This window comes from Histoplasma capsulatum, genomic scaffold (genome assembly GCF_000149585.1).
Source record: "Histoplasma capsulatum NAm1 scaffold_7 genomic scaffold, whole genome shotgun sequence".
Classification (NCBI taxonomy): Eukaryota; Fungi; Ascomycota; class Eurotiomycetes; order Onygenales; family Ajellomycetaceae; genus Histoplasma; species Histoplasma mississippiense.
The window spans coordinates 1486042-1504149 of record NW_001813976.1 but is presented as its reverse complement, the minus strand read 5'-3'; the positions used below and the strand labels follow the sequence as shown (position 1 = coordinate 1504149).

Here is an 18108-nt window from a genome sequence, read left to right as displayed (position 1 = left end):
CTACTCTGCATAAGCCCTCGAGACTCATAAAATGCGAAAATAAACCTTGGACTCCTCAAGTCGCCCTATCCCGATCTCTATCCCTGTCCCTGTCCCGTTGCGGCCCGAAATCTACTTCGACAACTTTCCCTTTCTTGCTTTTGAAAGAAAACTCTGCCATTAGGGCAAGGTGATCACTAGGAAAATGGTAATTGGGGAAGCCGGGAACTCGCTGCAGATACTCCTTGTCCACTGCGCCAAGCAAGCCAGTCACCTGCAGAGCGTTGGAAGTATACCAAATGTAGTCGATCACATCAGCAAAGTCGGGAGTATAGTTGGTAAAGTCGAGTTCTCCAATAGCGCCATATGCGGATTTCAGGTTGAAAGGGTATGACATGCCGACGCGACTGAGGTTCCCATAGAGACGCTTCTCAAGATCCGGATGGTCTTCGATCAAACGGCCACGGCTCATCAATTCATGCACGGCAGATCCAGGGTAGGAGTTGAAGTCACCGCATATAATAAGGGGGATCTGAGAGCCACTACTATATTCAACTGAAGGTGCTGGTTCCACAGGCGTCGCAGTACCCCCACCATCTGTCGAATGCTCCGGCTCGGAGAATCGGAATGCAGTTTTATCTGTACAAGCGGGAATCTTGGAATACTTTTCGGCAAGCTGCGTTACCTCTTCCATCAAAATTGCAGCCTGGATAAGCTTCACGTCTTTATACGCTGGGTCCCAGTACAGGTGAACATTCACCACTATCAACCGCTCTCCGGACAATCGATTCTCCAGATACGTGACTACGGCAATATTGTCCTTCTGCCATAATCGGTTGTAGATGTCGTCCTGGCCTTTGGCATCGGGTCTGCGGACTGCAGTTTGGCCGAAATGAATCATATTCTTCTCGAGAAGAATGTATTTACTGCCTTTGAAGAACGTCGCACAACCGTCGACCACCTTGGCCTCCTCTTCGGGCATACCTTGAGCTCTTCCCTTTGGCCAGTAAACCCCCTTGTAATCGTTGTATGCAAGCTGTTCTCTGAAGAAGCCATGATAGCTGCCTTGGTCAATTTCCTGCAAACACACAATATCGGCATTGTACCCTTTTATTTCATTTAAAATGAGGTCCCTGCGATATTCCCAAGCAAGCGCTCGGGAGGGCGCATAACCATGTTGTTGATGGGTTGCTGATCTGTCACAGAGGGTATTATAGGAGAGGGCAGTAAACTTCTCCCTTTGGCCTTTAGTGGGGTTTCTGTCCGAATCATCCAGGACAATCCAATCTCGTTCCGAAGGAGGCAAATGAACTGCATGAAATTAGTGAATGATTCTATTTTAAATAAACAAAGGATGTGTCATACCCGGCATCTCTTCTTTAAGATACGTAATGAGTGCCTTGGTGCCTTCCTGCATAATCCGTGATTTGAAGACTTCATTCAAGGGGTTTCCTTCTACACCTAGAGTATCCAGTTGATATAGGTAACCCATTTCGTAGGGAAGTGAATGGATGTTATTGTCGAATAGAAGAAGCTTTTTGAGATTAATGAGCATACCAATTTCTTCAGGAAGTTCAGTTAGCTCATTGCCGGATACGTCCAAATGAGTGAGGCCTTTCAGCTTGCCGATATTTGGGGGGAGGGCCTTCAATTTATTGTGATTGAGATAAAGCTTTTCCAGAAAAACGTAGTCGAAAAGAGGGGTAGAGATTGCTCGAAGACCTTGTCCACCAAAATCTAGAGCCATCCAATCCTGTCTTTTAAAAGGGTCTTTGGTCGTTTTGGAACGGCTGCGTTCTTCGGAACCATTTTCATTGGTCTCGGCTGGGCTCGTTGTGAGCTGGATGCCCTTCGTCTGTTGAGCAACGGCCCGTGCGTAATAGTGCGGGGAGTTTGCTTGTCTCGACTCTGCAGCAAGTTGTAGTTGCTGCTGCCAATGCTCATTCATAGGCTCTTCGACTTCTTCATCCACGTTGGTTGTAGTGCCGTTGGGGATGTGGGTGGGAGTAAAGTGGGGGGCTGTGCTTGACAGGGCTCCGGATGAGAAGTTAGGTTGATGGCCGATAGCAGTGTGAGTAGCTTGGGAGTGAGGATGTTGGTGGTGTGGGTGTTGTTGGGAATGATGTGGATGATGGCTTGGATGTTGGAATTTCTGCATTGGCATTCCAAATCTTTGATGAGTTTGACCACCATTCATCATGACATGCTGCCCTTGCGAATACATATTGTATGGGTTATGGCCAGGTGACTGGTTGAGTGGAGGAGAGCGGGACGGGGAAGGAGTGTCGGTATTGAATTTCAGTCTGCCAGTTGGAGATCCAGTTCCGTTCCGGACGAGTTGTCTTTGGTGTGCGTTGGTGTGGTTGTGCTGCTGTGTTTGTTGCTGGAAGTAGAACTGCCCGGCCACAGGCTGCTGGAACCGGTAGGTACCATCTGCCATTTAACGTGGCAGACGAGACCGTAGGAGTAATTCGGGAGGAGGTGGGTTATCCCTCGGAAACTGGAGAAGTGAGAGAATAGGCAGGGGGTTCAGAGGCGTGAAGGGGCGAACTCGTTCTCTCCGTCTCTTCAACATGGGGCCCAAAACGGAACCACCAGGAAATGTCAACAGCTCAAATATGAACTCGACCCCAAGCACCTTGACAGTGCTGCAGCCAGCTGTGACAATTCTCGCGTCGAGTAACGTATGTACCCCGGCGGTCTGCCGACAAAGAAGACTTTGATGGTGGGAAGCTGTTGTGAGCACCACGATGAGCCAACGCGGTTCAAATGAATGCAGGCTTCGTGGCAGGGCGAAAGATCGATCCCTTAGAGTAGTGAGGATCCAGGACGGCTTATGGCACTAAGGGCAACAGTGTTCCTTTGACGGGTGCCGAATCTGAACGTGATTGCGCCTGGACGTGCTGCTGGATGAAATGCGAAGCGGTTTTTGTATCAAAGGCTGGAGAACCGTGGAAGATGCATCAGTCACATGACTCACATCGATCATATCATGTCAGGTGATAAATAGTCAGGTGGCAAAGCCGCTATTTCCTATTGAAGACTAGTGCAGTCATGTGCTCAGAGCAATCCTCGCCAAAGGATCTGAGAAGAAACAGTTCATCCTTCTGTGGAGATTGTTGAAATTTTCATAGATTCTTCAAATTGTTCAACTTTGATTTTCAATTACACAATCATCATACATATTTGATATTTGTGAACCACCTTAGCTTGTAGCTAAAGAGAAGAAGAATATAAATATATAATTTTTATATTAAAAAAATCAATATTTAATATAAATATATCTTGTTGAAAATGATCACTTTTTTTCTGATTGAAATCAAATAAATAGCAGATTGTTCCTGTGTTTAAAAAAAAATGAGTTGACTTTGAGGTGATACTTTATATCTAAGAAATGGGAATATGAAAATAAAAATTGATATTATCACAAAAATATTGATTTTTCTAAATCTTAAGATGATACAGAGATGCTGAATAGATAGAGTTGATTTGATATTTTCACTCATATCTAAGGTATAGAGTAAATTGTTCTTGTGTTGCTAACAAACTGAAACTGTTTTTTCTCAGATACTTTGCAGGATAATTGCATATCACAGAATTAAAGACTTATTTGAGTTAGCTCATTACCAATTTAAAATTAACTTATTTAAAAGAGTGACTAATTATTAAATCAGTGTTAAAACAGCAATTATCCGGGCGTACAGTTGAACGTGGTTAATAAAAAGTTGAACATGGTTAATTTCTCAGGCTGTAATAACCTTCAGCGTGGTTTTGACCATAAACCATATCAACCTCCCCATTAAAACTACATATATTAATCATGTTTCATATATATCTCACACATCTTCAAATGCATTGAGCACAGTGATTTTATCTTATTTCTCAAAGCTCTATCTTTTAATCAATATTAATCACTAATTCTAGCTTATAACTGCTTTTCAGATATTGAAGTGTCTTATATAATTATTGAAGTAGAATGATTAAATGAGAGCTGATTAATAATATAATAAGAATGTGTAAAAGATATTTAGTATGTATGCATTTTAATGAGGGAGTGAGAGCTGAGCATGATTTATTTTTCAGACTCACTTTTTTTAAACTATATTCAGTTTTTAATAAACCACGTTCAATTGTAATCTGCAACTATTCTGCGAAGCGGCTGAGCTTGCTGAGATAATCAAAAATGAGCGAGCAATCAGAAGGTTTTCATGAATTGAATTGATTTTTAATATGTAAAAAATAGATTCATCTGTAATAAATGATGTCATCAATGATGAGTATATAATATTTGATCTCTTGATGAGTGTGTGTGCTTTCCATGCATATTGGATATAGGTTTGTGGTTTCTCCTGAAGCCTTGGAAAAATTGGAGTGGTGAAATTACAAAACTTGACTTTTACCCTAAAGAGTGTAAAATTGTCAATGAGAATCAATATGTCCACATTTTAAGGGGCCCGCTTGCCTCGATGGTCTCGGAATTTCTTCAATGGAGATGGTTTTTGCACGGCCGCACAACCAAGGTTTTCCACAATCAACTATAACAGCCCAAAATTCTGTATCGTCATCCCGTTACATACTTTGTGGTCGGTTTTCTTTCTTCAGAAGTTAAATCAAGCAAATCTCACCATTCTCAACAATGGTCCAGATGATGGGCCGCGGTGCCCAAGTTACTATTTACCCACTACTTCCTCTCTCTGGCTCATTCCCCACAAATTCAAGTTTTGGCGCTGTTCCTCGAAGTTTTCTTCTGGTTACTGGCTAACTTGGTGCCGCCCGCGAAAGGCTAACTGGGATAAGATGTTCACAGAAAGACATGCCGAATAGGCACCAGAATGAACTAAATTTTTGACAGCCCACTTGGGATGGAAGGAAACGAATGTTGAAAGGAGGCACAGGAATCTGTGCCCGGAAAATAGCATCAGGCTGGCGCAACAAAAATTCTCAACTGTTAGTAGGTGACCTGCATGCTACACCTACCAACAAGACGAGTTTGTCGGTATAAAATAGATGGAATGTATGTAAGTGCTGTTCATACTACTGTATATATATCATGCACAGACGGGACAAACCTTGACGCTTTGCCCGAAGCCCATTTACAAGACTTCGTCACGAATTATGAGAGGAACGAGAAAACATCATTTCTATCGAAGCTATTTCTCGGCCAGCTATTGGAAGAGAGAAAGGCCATAAATAGCTCTCCATCGATGAACGCAATATCCAATATCTTTAGATCTGGCCATGATCTCGAAGGGTGGATAGGTAACCGTATCATCTGAAAACGGGTCTGTATCATATGAAAGAGTGAAATTAGATTCCAACACTGATGGACCCCGCAAATGCATTGGAGAATCGATCGTTCAAGCGCTCCAAGAAATGCTGATTGCTTTTTACCATTCTCAGGCATTCAAACGAATGAAAACGCGCGTGGGGGGCGCAGCGATTGGACCAGCGAACCAAGATGAGGGGCAAGGAAGGAAGTTTGTGTGCACTGCCCATCGCCAATCAGAGCCGCCAAAATCAAGCCCATGTATCAACAATGTTTCCAAAATCTGTTCTTAGGAGATTCGATGGATTGGATTTAGGATTCATAAAGAGGTCTAGGGCTTCAGTGCAGTTATCAAACTCGAATATAGTGATCCATATTGGAGCTGGCTTCATGTAAGGGGAACGTGGCCTGACTTTGGCCCTGGAATTGTCACTCGCTTCGCTCTCCAAGCAAAGGAAAGATATTCTCCTTTATTGGCCAGCGCGGGACAGGCGAGCGTAACCCCAGACATTGGCTTGGAAATTTTCAAGAGGAGATGCCAGAGGTGGCTGCGCAGGCGGTTTGCCTTGGCCGCTAAATAATCAGTTGATTGGAGGTTTCCCCCTGGCTTGCTTATCTCTGCTACAGACACCATCGTCATGCTACCAGAGTGGTAACATTAAACCATCAGCCAAAGCCCTGAAACTGTCCCCGCGAGTGTGGACCAGTGGCTTCAACTACGGTATCCAGATCAACCGTGAGCCTCAAGTACTTCGTAGTTCTTGAATCGTCGAATAGTCATCTGGTTTTAAAAGCATTACCTTGTCCCTCTTGTCATGCCTCACATGCTCCGCTTCTTCTTCTTCTTCCTCTTCTTCTGTGGGCATCAAAATTCACTTCCTCTCTCTCTCTTTCTTCCCTCTTGCTCATGCTGTCGCTCTCAGGTTGTTGTAGGATTGTGAGCCCATAATGCCCAACCGCTCACACTGGCCACAAACCTCCTGCACCAATTCAACGAGCGTAGCCAAAATGAATCCTAAATATTCTTAGGTATAGTAATTCCACAGCCCATTATCCAAGTGAGCTTTTTCGAGTGTGGTGCTTCTTTGGTCGTTGCTAAAACCTACTTCGTAGTAGTTATGGCCCAATATTTACGTAACACATACACACGAAAAATTACATCGCGTGAAACCGGAAAATTTCAGCACCATGTCCGGGTCCGCAAACTTATCCTACCTCTTCATCCCTAGTTCGCCTTTGGCCTATGATCCTAAACACCATGCCTACCAGAGATCCAATTCTCTCTCTCAAGGATCTGCAATGCCAACGACTTCGTCATCTTCCACCTCCTCTTCCACTGACTACACGACGTACCCACTGGCCAAGCGCAATGGCCGTACGATTCTGCGCGACCCAGATAACCCGTACCCACTTCCCTGCGATATTCCAGAGATCCATCGCCAGTCGCTGCGTTCACTCATTTTGATGCATGTGTTCGGCGCGCCCTTTTGCACACCCCATTTTGCCGACCACCCGCCGAAGCGTGTGTTGGAGTTAGCTTGTGGCTCTGCGTTATGGTCAAACGCTTGCCATGACTACTTTGCCCGGAGAGGACACAAAAACATGTCCTTCACTGGCCTCGATATTGTAAACCTTGCGCCAGACCTTCAGAAACAAGGCATTAATTGGCAGTTTAAACGGCACGACCTACGGAAGTCTCAATTACCGTTTCCCGATGGTTACTTTGACTTTGTGTTCATAAAAGATGCTGGGATTTGTCCGTCAGGATCAGAGTTGCAAACGCTTCCATTGGGTGAACCCCTTCGTGTTCTGAAATCCGGGGGTGTTCTTGAAGTGTGGGATTCAGATCTTATATTTAGAACGCTTTTGCCAAATCCGCCACTTGTACCTGGGCTATCCGGGGAAAACGTGGAACATGCGGTAGCCACAGGCACATACACCATATTTCCAGCTACCCCATTCGCAGATGCCCAGAACAAATATTTACGCGATTACAACTCCTGGGCGCAAAAGGCTTTTGAACTTCGCAGACTAACGCCCATGCCATGTGCCATGATAGGCCTTTCCTTCACATCCGAGTCGGATTCCTTCAATAGCATGGATAGTCGTAGGATAGCAATTCCTTTGGGAGAAGTCAAATGGGAGCGAGAGCCGCAGGATGGCGCATCCAAAAACTGGAAACAGCCCAAGACCTTATCAGCAGACCAGCTTGCCATACGCCAGACCGCGCTATTTACAATCGTTCAAATGATCGAGAGTATGGAGCCCAATGCTGATGGAGGTTAGTGGAAAAGGCAGAGATGAATGGGATCGATGGTGGACTGGAATGACAATGGACTTGCTGCAGAACGGCGGCGTGGCAAGTGGCGAGTGTCTAGAGGTCGGAGCATGGTGGGGTCAAAAGCGATAACTGTGCTTGTTCAATTTTTCCAATTGATTTTATGTCGATGGCGAGCTATTATATCCTCGAGAAACGGCGGATAACATTTTCTCATTTCGGATCCTGCTATGACAAGCCTTGGTTGGCACTCTCATCCTCGCTCTCCTTCGGACCCCCCCACCACTTTGTTACATCCCTCTCTGCGGTCAGCCAGCTCATGTCTCGACAGGAATTTTGGGTGTATCATATCGATTCTTGAGGGCGCGATATCGTCTCAAGTAATACCTGCATTTTACCATCGTTAGCGCTCCGTTTCATTTTTCTCCTTTATTTTCGTATAATTTCCACAGCGCCATCGCAAGCCAATGTACCAAAACCAGCACAAATAATATCGGATTTTGGCACGACGAAATAACATTTAAACATGGTGCACGAACTGTGCGAGCAAGAGGCCGCTATTCGGAGGGTGCTTCTTCTTGGGGATCCGCAAATCCCCCGTTTTCCCTCATTGATCTCCGACCTCTTTCATTTTGGACCATATGTTGCCCTTTTTCTTCCACTTGGCTTTTTGGGGCAATAATATCTGTACATTTCCTTTCCCCTCCCTCTTCCTTTTTTATCGTCACATACTTGCTGTAAATGAAATATTATTCTGTGTGTATAAAATGAGGGAGCCACAGGGGAATTCATTTTATTTTTTTATTTTTTTGCATGTTCTTCAATTGCCGATTAGAATCACCGGATCGCAACCCAAACAACCATCGTGGGAAAATATGAGAACAGTAAAAGAAGGGGAGAAAGACACAAGCAAGGAATATAACTCACAATGCCTCAATTTCTAAAACCAATCCAGAACCCGATGGGGCGAGTTTCATCAGTGTTAGCATGTCATTCTCAAAAAACGAAGCAAGACTAGCATAAACAACGTCCCTCCCAACGGCGAAATTTCAAACAGCTCAAGGCTATCAAATCCCAGTAGCGCGGAGTAAAAATTATCAAACCCCAACCTTCCGATCTTAGTCACCCTCCTCCCTGAGGGACACATAACTATCAAACGGCTCAAATGACTAAAGGGTGGAGCACGGAAAACGTACCTTTCTTCACATACTCCGCCCTCCGTATTCCGTCTACGATTTTCGCCTCGTCAGTGACGTGAGCCTGGCTCGCAAAAGCACGGTGTAAGCGTTCGCGAAAGAATTGGTAGCCGAGAGGGTATTCGCGGCCAAGGAAGAGGAGCTCTGAATTGCGTCGACGGCAATCTCCAGTCAGCCGTTGATCAGGTGGTGATTAAGATCCAATTGAGAAGGGGTTCGTTCATTGGAGGTGTGGGATTATATGACGAATATGGTATCTAGTCTTGAGCGTAGTCTTGTTCACCCTTGAGCATACCTTTGTAAATCTGGATGACTTGGTGCCGCAGCTGGGGGGTGGTCATGGTGACGGATCAGGATGGGAATGCTGCCAGTGTGCTCCCAGCTCCAGGGCCAGGAAGAAATTCAAAACGATACTTTCAGTCGCAGAGTTGACGAGCGAGAGCAAAGGGTTGGTCTTGGAAACACTGACTAAGCAGTAGCCTAGAGTGCAATTCGATTCTCGCAACAGGAATATTTGCTTGGGGCTATGGCTGTTAGCGGGCAGTTTCGATATATCCTGGGGATCAACTTGGGTTGCGAGGTCTCGGACATTGTTGCGCAATAAAACAGTTGGTTCTGACTACTCTGTACACGCTACAGCTATCAACCTTCAATTCGGCAATTTGTGGTGAAATATGCCCCAAACAAGATGTAAAGCTTGGATGTAAATCGAAGCAATAAGTAGAAGTACACTGTTGTAAATCTCGTCTTTTACAAATTGAAATTTTACGACAGCACTTCGCAATTGTAAGTAGTTGTTTTGGTGAGTTTGGTGCAATTGACCACGTGATCGATTGATACCGAGCTCGGGATTGTAAACCGAAGCCAACCTCTGATTTCTGGAGCAAAGGGAAAGCCAGGTAAACTTATCCAAACATCGTTTTCTTTTGTCGAGCCACAGGTCAGATTATATACTTAATCCAATAATGGCCGCCTCCCGCGTCGTTTGGCGGCAAAATTTACGATTTCAGCCAAACGCTACAGGACGACGAGCCGTTACAAACTGTCGCTCAATCGTGAACGGTGCTGCAGGCAGCGCTCGTACAACAACACACCCATATTCCCACGATCCCCCACCTTCTCCAGCTGCTCGTGAATTTGATTCAAGGTGGCTTTCAGTGATTAAAGGGCGATTAGGAAAGTGTTTTACCTTCGGACTAAAACCACACCAAATTGACGAAGCGGGGGAGATACTCCAGGTTATAGCTCGGGATTGGCGAGAGTTGACTGCGGGGAGTGAAGGGTTTCTCACGGGGATAGAGAGACAGGGCCTCTATCGTCACAATGTCGTATGGGGAGAAATGGTATATACCTACTTAATCAATGGTTGGGGTTTGGCGTTATAGACTGATTTACTTTCTTTCCCCTTTGCCGAATTGACAGGACATTATGGTATGTAGCCCCTCTATTCCTTCTTTGCTACAACGACTGCAATCTGCTATCATTGGTACACTGTGTGTATCACTTTAGTGTATCCTTTTCCAAATTATTTGTTTCCGCACCTTTTTGAAAAGTGGTACATGCTAAAATAAGCCAATTATAAGGGTAGAACTCTCCGCCTCCTGCCAAGCCGCAATGATCGGCTGTCATATACTCAAGTAGAAGGTGTCTAATCCCACCGCAATGATTTCAGGACACGTTAATAACGTATCGTACGTGAGATATGCGGAGACCGCGCGAGTCAATTGGACAAGAAACATCGGTACCCACGTGGATCGCGCCAACAAGAGGGCATGGTTTAACCTCCTCGGCTCAACCGGTGTCGGCTTGATATTGAAAAGCATCAAGATAGATTACAAATTCGTAAGTCTTGAGAGGCCAATATCGCAACGTAGACGAACATGGATATGCCGTGCATTCAATTCGTCTAGTTGAGCAGAACCAGTCCGGAAAAATACCTGCACTGCCAAAACAGCTGTGTCCATGCTAAACTTGGAAGTTGATGGGCTGACGCTTTCAAACAACAAAAAATAAAAACATGCAGCCTATGACCGCTCCGGATAAAATAAGCGTATACCACAAACTAGCATATCCGCCTCCAGCGCCTTCTTCTCCAGCTTCCTCTGCATATTCGTCATTCCAGCTGGATGTTCTAATACTGTCCGAGGCGCATCAACGTCCTGCCGCGCGTTGTCATGAGGATATCGTCGCATATGACTACCAGCTTGGGCGTAAAGTTAAAATGCTCCCGCCGTTTATGATGGATCAATTCCAGACATTGTGGGAGTTACAGGAAGCATCGAAGCGGACATGGGGGGTGAAGGTTAAGGAGATTGAAGATCGAGTGAGAAGCTTGGAAATAGCAAGTTGGGATCGGCCAGATGCTGTTGAGGATATGGGTTCTTCAGGATAATGATTAAAAGGTCGAATTTGCCCAAAGGTATGGAGTATATATAGATTGTTTACGTATTAAATGATGGCCTCTGAGTGATGAGTGTTTAGAAGCCCCCTAGAGATGGGTGTCGTCTGAAGCATGGCTTTTGAACAAGTTTTCAGATTGACTACAGGTTTCGGTCTTAGAGCTTACTATTAATAATTAGTTTCCCGGACTCAGAGAACTGATTTAGTGATGTCGCACAAACTTAAACCCATTACGAGCCGTGTATTTCTTTTCCAATCATTGCTTTATGAAATGCTGGCTCTCGCTCTCATCCTTCATCATTTTGTTCAAATTGTTGTGTATGAAGTTGAAAAGAAAATCCTTGGAAGTCTCAATCATACATAATAGTAATGTTTAAGTTTTTAATTGCACAAAACGGCAGAAACGGATTGAATTGACCCACCTTCAGATACCTCCAGAGGCCAAAAAAAAAAAAAAAAAAAAAGGCCTGTTCCATTGGAATTCGTGGGTCGCCCGCCCATTGATGGTATATTACGAGTACTGAGCATCATGTCAATCCGCAGCGATACGTTACGGTATGGTCACAGCTTTCCGGTGAGCCTCATCCGGTATCCGTTTGCATTCGATCAAGGCCTGAGTGAGGAGCTGTTATTTTTGGACGGAGACAGCAAATCTCTCTCCCATCAGGCATTACATGGATGGCTGCCGAAATATTGTGATTTCAGGGTTTTGGTACCACTCCCGAATACCAACCTCTCTTTGTTAACCCCGGCTTCGAGCGGCGTGCATCCCAATTGAGGAGGGTCTTGCACTCTGGGTCTTGTCATCACAGCCGTCAAGAGCCATCTCAAGCTTTTGACCCGTGCGTTGCAAGGATACGTACATGTGGGGTTCGAAAATTCCATTATGGAAAGGGTGTGAAAATTGACTCCAGGGGTGAATGTGTTAACTGCTGTGTGAATGCACGAATATAGAGCTCTAATACTCCTCGAACCGATCATTGATGAGGAAATAAGTGGTGTTGCCTGTATTGCCTGTATATTGATTCCGGAGAACCTTCCACATTGAACCCAGTCCGTGATAATAACATCTACTTACTGAAAGAAATTTCCATGCTGATCCTTTCCAGATACCCTCAAAGAAAGAGACTTCTGACTGCGTAAGTACTTCGCCAGGGTTCTTAGCAAGGATCCCACACGCGCACACTCGGAGAACGAGAAGTAGGCTTAGCTCTCCGGCGCAAACTTCCTACCCAGGCAAATCTCGATGTTAATCCCAGTGTTGACATTCTGCAACAAATAGTCATCTACTACCACGAAGATGTTGCAAGGCTGCCCTTGCGCTTGAACAAACAACGGGCTCATTATTCAATCCCTGTGGCAGAAGATTCGCTTGGAACCAGGTATTCGTTGGCCCTGGCGGCGCCTGTCAGAACGCTGCGCAGTTCTTTGAGAATCCACTCCGAAATGTCATGGTAAAATTTTTAGCTCCACCATTTATATCGCCTGAGATCATCGTCAATCATCATGTATGGTTAAGGCAGGGGGTCTGCCCCGCAGCAAATGGATCTAAGTGTGGGTATGAATAGGAAGGACGCACCCACGTTTGTCCCTCACAGATTGAGATAGCTGACTTGACACCGCGGGCGGCAAGATGAAAACAGACCTCTGCCTTCTTTTGAATCATGAGTAGGAATCCTTATTCTTCTACCATGCATTTCATTTGCTGAAGCCACGGACACCTACCCAACTCAGCATGTGCACCCCACACTCATGTTGAAATATTACTTGATCCACATATGCATTGGTTGTCAAATGGTTTGCCTGGACATCCATGACTGAAAAAGAAGGCCCTTCAATCGTTATTAGTCACCGCTACGCAGTGTTGGTTTGGAACCGACACCGATTAGTCCAAGTTCGGCTTCCAGATGAGGTGAGGAGACAAATCGCCCCATTTTGACTCGAAGGGCAAATACTCCGTACCGCGCCCATCGTTTCCCAATTCTTTTAAGTCAAGCACGTATTTGTCGTCCGAATGAAAGTTTCCCACAGCCCGGATGTTATAAAGGAACTCAGAAATGCACGGGCAAGAATAGTGCGGGGCGGAATCTGTCCAGAAAACTACCGCCGCTTGTTCACAAGTCAGCAAGTGGGATGATCCGACACCGTTGATTCCCTCCCAGGTTTGCTGCAATGCTTATCATCATTTTGGCACAGGCTAGCGCAGAAGCGGGATTGGCCTCCCCATGCAGTCTGATCTGTCCCGCATAAAAACCCAGTTGTCCCTCATGATTCTTGATTCTTTTTTTTTTTTTTTTTTTCCCCCGATGAAAACAGAATTTTATGTCGCCTCTTTTGCTTTATTTCGCGTTTATTTTAGCCCCCGCGGGTTGCGGAGAAATTCTGTCAATCAACAATGTAATGCTTTAGGGCAACGAATGAGGTGCCGTATTGGTACGGCATGGTATTCTAGGGCGTATCCGTTTCCCAATACGTAAAATGTCGAGTCAGACAGGTGTTTTGAGTGGTGAAACACCAACACTAACCTAGCAACTTGACTGATCGATTTTAGCTGACGACTTGAACAAGGATGTCCGCCGAAGATCTGTTTGACTAGCTCCCCTTTCCAAAGATTCCAACTGATCCTGGCCTATCAACAAAAAGCAGAATTCGAAATTCCCAATTAGCCGGGTGCTTCGGGCGAGGATTTTGTTGCGGCCTTGTGAGGCTTGGCACCTTCCCCACCACAAAAGGTAGATCGATGCATTATTGACCATTTCGGTGTAGCTGAATCGGTCTTAGCACTGATTCGCAAGCCATAGGTTGGTTTGGAGCTGGCTCCAACAAGTCTCTGTCAACTGGGCAGACGTGCACGCATCCATCCAATCCATTCAGGTCTTTGCTCTCGATGCAAGAATACCAGAACAATGAATGCATCTCCAACCAGGTAAGATATGCTGCTGCCAGCTTTTAGAATCCTGTTTCGTCTGCATGAGGAATGAACTGAAGTGTGGCTCTTAAAAATAGCTGGAGCCGTCGAAGCTTGGAATGGACGGTGGACTATACAATACAGTACGCTGCGTACAGCACGGCAGATTTGGTTAGCAACTTGTGTAATACTAATAATACCTTCCTTGCGCGGGTACGGAGTACAGTACCAGCCGTCTTTCTTACCGAAAATTACGAAGCACTTGGATACGGTATTCTCGCGGTATCCACTGACTGTCTTGTTACCCACCAAACGCCGCCTCACCAAAGTCTTTTCTTGAAACTGCCTACCTGACGACAACAGATCACTTTTCATCGGGCCAGCAACTGTCACCGTCACCACAAACCGATCTTTCGAGGAGTCATTGATTGATGCTGCGACTACAACCTCATTTCCCTTCACTTGCTTTATCTCCATCCCCTTCTTGTTGTAATCGCGACACGACTTCCTACCCTGCCGCCCTCGACTCTACTTTCTCTCCCAGCTATCCGTTCCTTGGCCCCCGCCTGCCAAGTGGATTTGGACCTGGCATATCGGAATCCCTCGTCCATGCCACGACCAGGAGGCGCAGGCAGGAAGACTCATCACGGAAATCGACATGAGAACGGCATCCCAGTTTCCGGGAAAAAGCTCGCCAAGCCAAAGTCAAATGGCCACTTGAATGGCAATCTTAATGGTGCACCTCCGCCCACGCTTTCTTCACCCTCGCTCGTCCCAGCCATCCAACCAGGTCAGCCTCAGACAATAGCTCGTGCTGGGGATCACAGGCTGGATGCAATGATGTGCGAATCAAAGGCGGAATCAAACGGACGGGGCTCAAGCAAACGGATACGAGAAAGCCAGCACGGTCGTGTCGAATGGACATTCATACACACCAGCATCGACGAACCTATGGAAGGCCAACCTCTACCTTCGGGGAACAAACGCGGACAAATGTAGACAAGACAGGCAGAAGCATCTCATCGTTGAAGAAAACATCATCACCAAGCGGCTCTGTGAACCCGCTCTCGTTAGCCACTGCAATTCTCAAATCATGCCCGATGTACGACACTATCGCCATCCTCATCTTTCTCCTCCAACTGCCTCCAATAGTCTTGACCCTTGTTCAGTTCTTGTTTGCATCTCTAACCTTCATGCCTCCTGCTGGCGTTTCTACGAACGTTTTGACTTCGAATTTCGACATTTTTCAGGGTCCTGCTGGAACTCCCTCCCTTTCAACAATGATCGCCATGGATGGGTTTTGTCTCTTGGTTTGGGGCCTCTTTATGTGGACGTGGGCGCAGAATTTCGCTATAGATCTCGCTCAGGTCCAGGTTGCGATCACAATGGGAGGAGGAAGTTCGGGGAAAAATGAAGGAGTCAATGCTTTCTGCGTCTTGATGGTTCTGATCGTGCATGTTGTTCGTAGTAAAGGTGTACAAGATTTTGTCATAAGTTACCTTTTGTCGGCCAAACTGATAACCACGGATACCCTCGCTCAATATTCTCACCTGGTTCCTCAAGAATTCCGACGGAAAGAACCTCCATCTTCGCCAAGCTGGTTGCGAAGTCTCCTTGCTGTTCATATCCTTGCACAAGCAGGCACTGCTATGGCAAGGCGCTCGATGGCCAAAAACCGCTCTTCTCCACCGACAAAATCCGGAAAACGAACTGATACCGAGGCATCTGCTGGTTCCCAAACTCATGTCGATTCGTCGACGTTCGAATCTGCCACGAATGGTTCTTCTATTTTGACTCCTGATGGTGCTGTGATCGGACCATCTATACTGAAAGAAAACCGAGAGCGACTCTCCAGTGCAAAGAAGAGACGAAGACAGGCGAATCAAGTGAGAAGTAGGCAGCCGTTTTGGGCTGCTTTGGCAAGTACCAAAGTCACCGTGATGCGAGAGTATGATCATTCACGTAATGGGACATGGTCTGCTCCTCATCATCCGATCACTGAAGACGATGCCGAGGGAATTCCCTTGGATGATGGGTTTATATGGATTACGCAGGTCGATAATTCTTCGATTAAGTTCGCGGCAAGCGATTTTGCTCAGGTAGATGATGCCATGTACGACAGTAGAGATCAGGATATTCGTGCGGAACCTTTCTATATTAGGGTAAACGGTGCTCATTGGGCGACTGTTACCCTTTCTAAAGTTTCTAAGAACGCAGGTGAACCCGCACTTGTCTGCTGGAGAGGGGAAATTTCTGGGCTGGCGCCAGATTGTGCGTACACTTGCAGCTTCATTCGCTACGATACCGACGAAGCTATCTGTGTTATGAGTGTGAAAACACCACCCACTCCTGACACCGACCAAGGTAAAACCAAACCTTTTCACATCCACACATTCTCTTTATAACAGTTCCACTAACATGTCCTTACAGCTCTATCCGCCGTTAATATCTCGCCGTCGCCACGACAATCTCTTCGGCCCTCTTCTCCCACAACTACCATCAAAAATTCCATTGCCAATGCTGAGGCAAAGCTGAATGAACGTCGTGCTCGCCTAAAGCGGTCAAAAAATGATCACAAGCTACTTATTTCCAGGTTGAAGAAAGAGGTTGATAACTTCAATACGCGTCTCAGTGGTGCTTCCGATGAAAACCGACAAAGACAAAGATTGCTACAACTTGAACGGACCATTAAACAAACCGAAGAAGCCACTGCTGCAATTGACATTCAGTTACTGAATCTGGAAGCTGTCCCGCAAAATGAACTAGAAGAGTGGAATTCTCGAAAGTGTGTCTTTGATCAAGAGATGGATCGTGTAAAATCGCTCAAGGAGGAGGTGGACAATGCAAGGATCATGGCCAGCCGTAGTGTAGCTTCAGCGAAATCAGAACTGACCTCGGTCATCCAGAAGCGTGAACGACTACAAGGGCGCCGACAACGACTGACTGAACAGCATGAGCGCATTACTAGTGCTAATAGCCAGGGTCTCAATGAGCGGGAACGGAGGTCGGCGGAACAGCTTGCAAAGGAACGAGAACGTGCTAGTATCGAAAAAACTTTCAACGACCAATTAACAAGCATTACTCGGTCAATTCAGGATTATCAAATTCGGACAACCCACATCTGGCAGCAAGTCTCTGCCGTCGAGCAAGGAAACCACCAGCAACAAATGCTGATGACTGCAGGCCCCCTCACACCGGAAGGTGATCTGCCAGGAACAAATCCCCCACCCCCTGAAGCTAGCACATCTACGATGTCCCCTATGCCCTCGACTACGAGGTCTCTTTCCGGCGCAATGTACACGTCTGTTGGGACCAATGAAGCGACAGGGCTTACTGACCGCCAAACTTCGATTTCTCCAGTTGTGACAACTTCACACTTGAGTGTGGAGCAGCAACCATACCCTTCCTCTCCATTAGTTACTGCAGCCCCTTTCTTTGGACCGGAACCAAGGACGCACCGCCATCGATCACTCTCCAATTTCTCTGGTGTTAACATGCCGGTAGACCAAGTCATGCCAATGCGACTACGAGACTCACCTGATTCTACAGAGGAGATTAACCTGAAACGTGCAATGCATTTTGGACTAAATACTCGCCGGTTTACTAGAGCCGGTAGCCAAGGCAGCGCTAGTGGTAGCGGAACCTGCTCTGGCAGCGGAAGTGGGAGTCCTCATTCCAGTCGAGAGAAATCGAGTTGGTGCTAAGGGTTGTGAAACGTCGACCACCGTTGCTTTTCCTCGTCCCCTTGCGCACTATTATTATTTCGGTTGTTATCGGTATTGCATTGACGTCCCGCTTTCATCTTCATCCGTGCCTCCTCTCACCTTGTCCAACATTTAGTCTGCTTTCGATGAAAAGGGAAGTTAGCGGCGCAGCGCTCTTGTGGAACTAGAAATCCCTATGCAAACCTACGCGCATTAGCTCTTTTCAATATTGTTACTGCCCGTCCTCGCCTATCCAGGTACCAAGTCTTCACTTCAAGTCTTTCAATCCAGCCTCCCACCATATAGAATGCTTCATATCTGGTACTTTTCGAAGAGTTCTTATATGCATGTTGACAGGCTTTGCCATTGGATTTCGG

General features: G+C 46.1%; 5 protein-coding genes across 5 annotated transcripts; 3 read left to right on the top strand and 2 right to left on the bottom strand.

Annotated features, from left to right (window-relative positions):
* Nucleotides 1-55: 55 nt before the first annotated feature.
* Nucleotides 56-2419, bottom strand: HCAG_06068 (conserved hypothetical protein; the record flags this gene model as incomplete). Its single annotated transcript, XM_001538413.1, has 2 exons — nt 56-1290; nt 1345-2419. The coding sequence occupies 2 exons, from the start codon at nt 2417-2419 to the stop codon at nt 56-58; spliced, it is 2310 nt and encodes a 769-aa protein (XP_001538463.1).
* Nucleotides 2420-5437: 3018 nt separating this feature from the next.
* On the top strand, nt 5438-7531 carry HCAG_06067 (conserved hypothetical protein; the record flags this gene model as incomplete). The annotated part of the gene is made up of 4 exons (XM_001538412.1): nt 5438-5506; nt 5873-5981; nt 6281-6357; nt 6515-7531. 4 exons carry the CDS (start codon nt 5438-5440, stop codon nt 7529-7531), a joined length of 1272 nt encoding a protein of 423 aa, XP_001538462.1.
* Nucleotides 7532-8446: 915 nt separating this feature from the next.
* On the bottom strand, nt 8447-9060 carry HCAG_06066 (predicted protein; the record flags this gene model as incomplete). The annotated part of the gene is made up of 3 exons (XM_001538411.1): nt 8447-8463; nt 8720-8863; nt 9015-9060. The coding sequence occupies 3 exons, from the start codon at nt 9058-9060 to the stop codon at nt 8447-8449; spliced, it is 207 nt and encodes a 68-aa protein (XP_001538461.1).
* Nucleotides 9061-9684: 624 nt separating this feature from the next.
* On the top strand, nt 9685-11111 carry HCAG_06065 (conserved hypothetical protein; the record flags this gene model as incomplete). Its single annotated transcript, XM_001538410.1, has 4 exons — nt 9685-10062; nt 10105-10150; nt 10392-10561; nt 10743-11111. The coding sequence occupies 4 exons, from the start codon at nt 9685-9687 to the stop codon at nt 11109-11111; spliced, it is 963 nt and encodes a 320-aa protein (XP_001538460.1).
* A 3833-nt stretch (nt 11112-14944) lies between these two features.
* On the top strand, nt 14945-17731 carry HCAG_06064 (conserved hypothetical protein; the record flags this gene model as incomplete). Its single annotated transcript, XM_001538409.1, has 2 exons — nt 14945-16298; nt 16458-17731. The coding sequence occupies 2 exons, from the start codon at nt 14945-14947 to the stop codon at nt 17729-17731; spliced, it is 2628 nt and encodes an 875-aa protein (XP_001538459.1).
* Between the last annotated feature and the right edge of the window lie 377 nt (nt 17732-18108).